Raw genomic sequence first — 7909 nt, 5'->3', positions numbered from 1 at the left:
CCCCAGTTACAATTGTCATTGCAGAATAATTTGACACGCCAGCCTAGTGTCTGTAGCCTGGTCTTGCCAGCACAGTCCTCAAAAATGACCCCTTCCCCAAAAGCCAGTGACAGCACGTGGGAGCTCTGCTAGCAAGAGCAGGTTACAGATTGTGCCTGTGCAGGACAGAAAGTTTGCTGTGCCAGTAGAACGTGGGGCCATTCATTCTCTGTATCCTAATACAAGTATTTCTGCCAACAATTTCTCATGGAGGAAGCAGGTGATTCCCAAGTACCTCTCCATTCACAAGAGAAAAATTCTCACACACTCAATACCCTGACTCAACTTCAGTTCACGCTACTGAATAATAAAATCTAGATCCTGCCCTGGAAATTTGCTTACACTTTAGATCATGCCACTTTTTTCGTCTTGCAAAGAGGTTCGTGAAGAGGATCTTCCTAGCAACAGCTCCTTCTCATGGATCAGGCTATCTAGCAGGTCCTCCTGTCTGTAGTTGTGATAAACCTTCAGGAAAGCCAGAATGGTAATTCCCAGCCAAGTCAGCCAGGCAGCCCAGAGACCAAACTGAAAAAGAAAAGAAATTATAAAGAGGCCAGTACCGTTTTGTAAAAACAAAGTCAACTGTTCAGGTGAATATCAAAATTTCATACAGGTACTTGATTGTTGGCCTGCCAGTCTCAGAGCAGGCTCATTTGTACTACGGCTTTCTGGTAGAAATTCCATTTTAATTCTATGATGCCTTTAGCAAGGAAACATTAATTAAATCCCTGTATTTCAGTTTTGACATACTGCACTTTTAATTAAAAAAACCAACAATTTAAACACTTCCAGACAGTAATACAGCTGTTTACTCTAATAGCCAATTTAGATAAGCAAGGACTACTGCTTTCTAAAGGGAGTTTATGTTCCTATATATCTTAGGCACTTTGGAAATTCTCTTAAGTATTACTGTCCATACTTACAATTATCCTAGTTCACCAGTAAAGAATATTTTTGAATTATTCTAGAAACCTTGGAAATAAGAGATATTAATTTGGCTTTATATGACCATATTTAAAGAATGGGAAGTTTTGCATTAGTTTCTGAAGCACTCCTTAATTGATGAAATATTGTCTTCAAGGCATTCAGATATCTGTTACTGCTGTGATCTTCTCAGGATATTTGATACAAAAGAATTTACATGGATTTAGCCAAATTCAGTAAAACTCTCAGAGACATTCTGATGTATTGGAAGCATCTGAATGGAGGAAAGCGGACAGAGACAAGGTCTATGTACCCGTGTCTGTGTGTTTGTACACGCACATGTACATATGCCAAATATCCAAAGTTTTCATTAAGCTACCTGTTCTTCCCTTCCAGATTTTATCCAAAGCCTGTATTTGTAATTCTTAAATTGTCAGCAGCCTTGATATCTCCATTCAGACCACTGCTTCTAAGTAAATCTAACTGTAGGAAATTATTGCACTTATAAGGAAATGTTTGCTTTAGTCGGTAAGTCTGGTCTATTCTTGAGTTTTTCTTTCTACTGTTTCAGATAAACTTATTTGCCCTCCATAGACAGACCCCTTCTCATGCCTTCATACAACTCTGCTTACCACACCCCAGATATGAAAAGACAATGATGCAGGATTTTGTTCCCTGCTTGGTCCTTTCTTCAAACAGTCGTAATCAGGATTCACTTTGACACTACTGGGTTCAGCTTTTGAATGCAAACAGTGTTTCCCCAGAGCTGTTATGCTCCCAGGTTCCTTATACTTCACCTTGAAGATGAAGCACCTAGCTCTACCCAGGAACATCTGGAGGGATGTGGATCGATGTGGGGAGCCACATCCAATGGCTTGGGCTGATCCTTCTACGCTGTGATATGATGATAACTCTCCTCCAACTGACATGCTATGTGCATGGACCTTGACTTTTTAGGCACTGCCCCTGTTGGAGAAATGTCTTCTCCTGTATATAGATTATCAGCTGTTCACCCTGAGATCACAGGGTGAACATGGACAGTTAGTTCCCATGAACTCAAAGCTATAGACCGATAACAGGTTTACTTCTGCTCTCCTCCCATTAGCTGGTAGATCAGGAGCTAATGGCAAAATCTGCTACAAAATACAGGACAGCATCATACAAAGGAGTCACTTCTATGGCATATTTCCATCCTGCATATGGATACATCTGAGCTGGGTGTCTAGATGCCAGTGCTGGCAACAAAGACACAAACCTAGCTTGTGTCCAAGAGCCACAGTTACCTTCAAGGTGTGCCCCAGGTGAGCTAATGTCTTTTCCCATGCAGGACCACATGAGAAGCATGTGCATAGGTGCAGCCCTGCATGAATGGGGCTGTCCTCCTTGCAGGACTAATATGTGCTCATATGAGCAAGTGCTCACTGGCTTTGAGTGTTGACTTAGAGCTAGTATATTCAATAGAAAAGTCTCATTTTCAAAGACTCATCAGGAAAAACCCCTAATTAAATGACGGTAATCTTTCATTATTTTCAATGGTCTGATATTTATACAGGCTCAATGTATCTGAAGCAAACTCATGCAAGGCAAAGGTAATAGCCCCATGATCTGGTGCAGTTCAGACATTATTGTCAACAGCAATGAAAAGCTCCAGGACACTAGGGTTTTGCAACCTTTGCAGACCTCATCCTTTGGAGAAACAATAAATTTTCCATCATGAGTAACAAGATCAGTGGCAGAGTCAGGTTTTGACATGTCCGCATTCAAAACTATCTGTTCTGAATTTAAAATGCAAATGCATCACTATCATCCTGATTCAGCACTTGCTGAAGTCAGTGGAAATGTTCCCACTGATTTCAGGGGATAGCAGTTCAGCTCCAGCAATCCCCGATCAATGAGAAAATGTTAAATGAACTGGAATAGAAGCATGACCTAGTCTGACCTACCTGTGCAATAGCAAACTGGTCGTAGAAAGCTGAGTTTTCTAAGTTCAGTTCAAGATCTATATCCTGTAATTCTTCACAGCTACCCAAGGGAGGCATTTGGAGGGGAGAAAAAGATTATTTCAGAGAATCCAAACAGGCAAACCAAACATAAGAGCAAGCAACATCTTAAAGGTGTTTCAAACAGTCACAACAGCATCTTCTATCAAAAGATATTTAAGTTATTGCAGTAACCAGGTTGCTTGCAAATTTTCTCTAAAACTAGACTAAAAGAGGCACATAATTACTTCTTTAAAAAAGCCCAATGTATAATTATGTAAGCGATAACACCAATCATCCGCAAGTGGAACTGTAATAGTTATTATGAAAACAGTATACTTAAAACCCTCTTCTCCCACTACCCCCAAGCCTCCCACATGTATACATCTGGCATCAACCCAGCTTGGTTGCTTCACCCCTCAGCAAAAGAAAGTGTATGAGCCTCCGTTACCTTTTGATTTCATCAGGAAAAGCCTCAGAAGAAGGGATTGTGTGGGTGTTTTTGTTTCAGATGCTCCAGCAAGGAGACGATACTCTGATGGTAAGATAGAGGCTGCCTACAGATTTTTACAAATAACTTGGACTTTTATTGGTGTGAAAAAAATCCCAGGATTTTGAGGTTGTCTCTCTATCTCTTGGTTGATTTCTGCAGCCTCTTGTCTCTCCTTTTCAGTGCTGTCAGTCATCTTGGGTTCTTATCCGAATATTCGATTAGATGCTTTTTGTAATTGAATTTTTAACCGAATATTCGAATAATTCGATTAATCGTTGCAGCCCTAAACAGAACATTTACTATCGCATTTTGCAACATATGACAATGTGCAACATAAATGTATGCTTTAAGTAGTACATTTATTCAATATAATATGACATAAAATGTCACCTTTTCCTTTCTCTTCATTGTTTTTTGTTTGAGAGGAAAAAATCTACCTCAACTTATCATGCTTCTTCTAAGGACCATAAGCACCATGGGATACAGCAGCCCATTTTAGGAGCTGTACATTTTGTGCCCTGTAAGAAATTATCAACCATCTGTACTTACAAAGTACTTTCCATTCTGCAGCTCTCAGGACATCCACAGAGCCGCTATGAGGCCAGCATCATACACCAGTTATTAGACGATGGTGTGTTGAGGCACAGGCAGGATGAGTGACTTGCCCGCTGTCACACAATGGGTCGGTCATAGAGCCAGGACAGCGAGCCAGGGGCCCTGACTCCCAGTCCCCTACTCTCCTCACCAGACCACACTCCCTCCATTCTTACAGCACTTCCAGGTTTAGTTCTCCTTTTCCTTATGATCATGACTCTTATAGAGACCATGAAACACCATGAAAACCATGCTTTGCTTTATGAGGAACTAAATGCAAAGTTTTATTTGCAGTTTTTGTTCCAGATGCAAAAAAATCTGGATTTCCACAGTACAAGTGCCTTCTCCCTTTTGCTCACCTTGCATGTAATAACTACAATTTGTAACATCACTGTTCATTTGTGAATATATATATAAAAAAATGGAAAAAAATGTATTCTTCAATACTAACCTATTTGGCATGCTTCCTTTTTCGGTAATTGCATCACACCACATGTTAAATCCTACACTCACTATAGTGCTAGCAATAAATGTGATGAACACCACAAAGGCGCTGATCAGCAGATTCAGGAAGGCATAAAAGAAAGAGCTGCAATAAAAGGGAAGAAAAATGTAGCTCATAAACAGCTGAAACACAACATCAGCAGTCTCTCTAAGCAGCATACACTGGGCACAAAGATATCAGTTTCCATTTGAAACACATCTGCTTTAATTAGAACACCTAATACATGGAAAAACTACAGATTATGATTTCGAGTCACATTATGTTCATTTGTAAGTGCTTTTGATTTTGATTTTTTTTCACCATAAGAGGATGGGGTTTTAAATCATAGATGCTAAGTGGCGATTGTTCATACACAGCATGGCTTTCATTAGCTGTAATGATGAAAATCACCATTGTTAAAATAAATGTCATTAGTTCAAATTACATAGTAACTGGAGCTAAAATTATTTCATGACTAAAGTGATAATTGGGACAAAAATTGCCTAGGAGAGGGAAACTAAAAATAAAACAACACAGTACTGATAGCTATAATCATTTTAAGCAATGTAACACAAGGTACTGCCATCATAGGACACGAATCGCAGTTTTATGGGCAATTTGCAGAGCAGGCCAGCTTCTCCCGGGACTTCTCTGGCTTTGGTGTCAGTATGTTATTTCTGCCAGCTGAATCTCAACTTACCTCAGCCCTGTTAAGTCCTGCCAACCCAGCGGCAGCCCTAGGTGTGTGCTGTGTTTGGAGTGGTATGGGGTGGGATGCCTACAGCATTCCCCTGAGGCCAAGGAACTGTCCACTCATTTTCCAACCTCACTGCTTAATTCCCCCGTTAATTCTAGCCAGTGAAAACTTCCTAATCCTTTTCTCGTTCATCTGACCAAGTCCTTTGCTAATTGAAACTGCTCTAGGTGGCACTTGGAAAGTACAGTCATCCCATTCCAACACTGAGAGAAAATAAATTAAATAAACCACCTTTGAGAAGTGGCCTTACAGACTGCAGTGGGAGCTGAATGTCAGGACACTTGAATTCCAGATGAACGTTGAGATGAATCCTATTCCTCCCCTTTGGCTTCACAGGACTTGGTGGACTAGATCAGCTCACCTCCACAGAACGCCAGGCTCACCCAGGTGGCAGAGGCAGCTGATACAAGCACACCATGGGTTTGCACATTCACTGCCCCTGCCTTGATTTCACACCTCTCCTGGATTTCATCCCAAGTGCTGCTAAAGCCATATCCACTGGGTGCACCTTGCCATGGTGCGCTGGCCTGGGAGTCAGAAAAGACTTGAGCTATCCGCTGAATAAAAACAGAGCTGGCACCAGAATTAGGAACAGCTCTCCAAAAGGAACAGTTTGCAGGAGTATTCAGTGGATCATTGCCAGCCCAGGACCTCTAGTCCTCCCTCTACTTCCTATCCTGCGGCACAAGAGGTGCCAAGGTCTGGAGTCTGACCTGCCATTGACAAAGCAGGGTTTGAGTGTTGCATTCGATTTGCACTGGGCAATCAGTAACCAGCACAGTGTGGTGGAGGTTCCTCAGGCCAGGGCATCCTGGTAGGGAGCTGTGCTGTTGGCTCTCTGCCTCACCTGTTTTACTGCTTAGATCACAATCTCAAGCTATACATTGCAGATTGAGTGAATGCCCTGTAGTAATAAATGCTTACACTCAAAATAGAAGTCACTTCGCAATCCTAGTCATGAAGTATCTGTGTTGGAACTCCACCTTTCAGCTGAGATGAATAGTTCCAGGCCCAGAGCACTAGGACCAGCATTTGCTTTTCCTGCTCCTGCAGGCAACTCAAGCACATCAGGCAAGATGTGCTGAGACCCTCTTAAGGATTTTCAGTAGTCATAACTATCTGACAGCAGTCATTCTAAGCCAGTGCACACAAAGACTGGCCTCCCTGCTAGGTGTCACCCCAACTGCCTTGGGCCAGCTTACTCCAGAGCTGGACCAGCAGCAGGCATCCTAAAGGGACAATTTTCAGGCGCCTGCACAGCAGTATTGAACTAAATAGCTGCGTTTGGAAGCAGGCCAAACATCTGATCCAAATTTCATTATTACAAGGGTTTTACTGATGGTTTACTGCAAAAATTAACTAGTTCTGATCTGTAAAACTGAAAAAAAGCATCTAGATTTAATTAATCTTCTATAGGTATCTGGTCACCTAGGAATCTGAATTAAAATGTATTAAGAAGTCCATGGTTATATTTAGATCTTGTAAGGTAAGTTTTAATATAGAAATAAGTTTCTGGTCTATACTTACTATAGGATGTTTTAGTATTAGGCAGCTTGAGAGTGGTCAGAAAGAGGCAGAGAGACAACGCTGCTACCCAGTCCCTAATATTACCAACATCAGGGTGTTATACAATCCCAGATGTGAGTAACATCCACTGGCTCAAGAAATAGTCCAAACAGACCTGGACATGAGTGATTTACCCTTGGCATGTTCCCTAAACCAAGGGAAAATTACTTTCCTAGTCTAGCCAGCCCCCAGCATGTGCTCCTGCCTTCCCACTTCTGTGCAGCTGGATGCTTGGAAGGCCCTTGTCCCATACGACCCGCAGGTTGGGTTACCTGTGCCAAGGACCCTACACAAGGTGGTAGGACAGGCCACCAGAGAGGCAAGCACAGAGCACAGTGCTCCTGAGCTGCTGCCTGGCCTGCCAAGCACAGCAAACAGCTGCCAATGCAGCCCTGCAGCTGCTGTGGGGAGCCCTCAGCATCACTCTCCTGTCGTAACCAAGCAATAGTTGTTCTCTGCAATAGTTGCCATGTCCACCACAAAAGCAAGATAAAAATAGAGGGGCAACACCAACTGCTCCCTTCTGCCTGCCCCTTCCCCCTCACATGTTTTTTTAGGGTTTTCACACACCCAGTGTACAGCAGAGGAAGGCTCCCCTTTGGAGGGACATGTAGTGGGACCATGGTCAGGAGACACCTGCGAGTCCCACCCTCCAGCATCACCCCACAGCTCCCAGCACCCTCCATGCCCACCACACGGAGCTGGACAGATCCTGCTCCCAGACTGCCAAAGGGCAGCAGGCGCATAGAGGTGAATACAGCCCCCCACCCCAAACCTCTGCAGGGGAGCATCCTCTGGAGAGGGCTCTGGACACAGGTGGGGGTGAACGTGGTGTGTGTGTGGACAGATGCAGGCAATACACCACCTCCCCCCAAGCCCCTCCAGGGAGCAGGATGCTCTGGATGGTGCCAAGCCCAGTGCTTCACCCCCAGGCTGCTCCCTGTTACCCCAGCCTGCAGGAGGGGTGGGCATCCCCTGCCCTCCCCGGGGGGGTACTTACTCCTCGTGCCCTTTGCAGAGGAAGAAGAGGGTCCTCCAGGCCTGCACTGTGGCCAGCAGCAGGGAGAGGAGCC

The 7909-nt window shown here is 43.6% G+C and overlaps 1 protein-coding gene across 1 annotated transcript in view; it reads right to left on the bottom strand.

Moving 5' to 3' along the window:
* Positions 1-384: 384 nt before the first annotated feature.
* TMEM179 (transmembrane protein 179) overlaps positions 385-7909 on the bottom strand; it is a 7872-nt gene continuing 347 nt past the window's right edge. The window contains exons 2-5 of the mRNA XM_010083016.1: positions 7837-7907; positions 4481-4618; positions 2907-2985; positions 385-564 (exon numbers count right to left, since the gene is read on the bottom strand). Of these exons, the coding sequence (XP_010081318.1) occupies positions 385-564; positions 2907-2985; positions 4481-4618; positions 7837-7907 (468 nt within the window). The remainder of the gene's footprint in view (positions 565-2906; positions 2986-4480; positions 4619-7836; positions 7908-7909) is intronic.

This window comes from Pterocles gutturalis, unplaced genomic scaffold (genome assembly GCF_000699245.1).
Source record: "Pterocles gutturalis isolate BGI_N339 unplaced genomic scaffold, ASM69924v1 scaffold13305, whole genome shotgun sequence".
Taxonomy (NCBI): Eukaryota; Metazoa; Chordata; class Aves; order Pterocliformes; family Pteroclidae; genus Pterocles; species Pterocles gutturalis.
The sequence above is the reverse complement of the archived record's forward strand: the minus strand, read 5'-3'. Positions and strand labels throughout refer to the sequence as shown.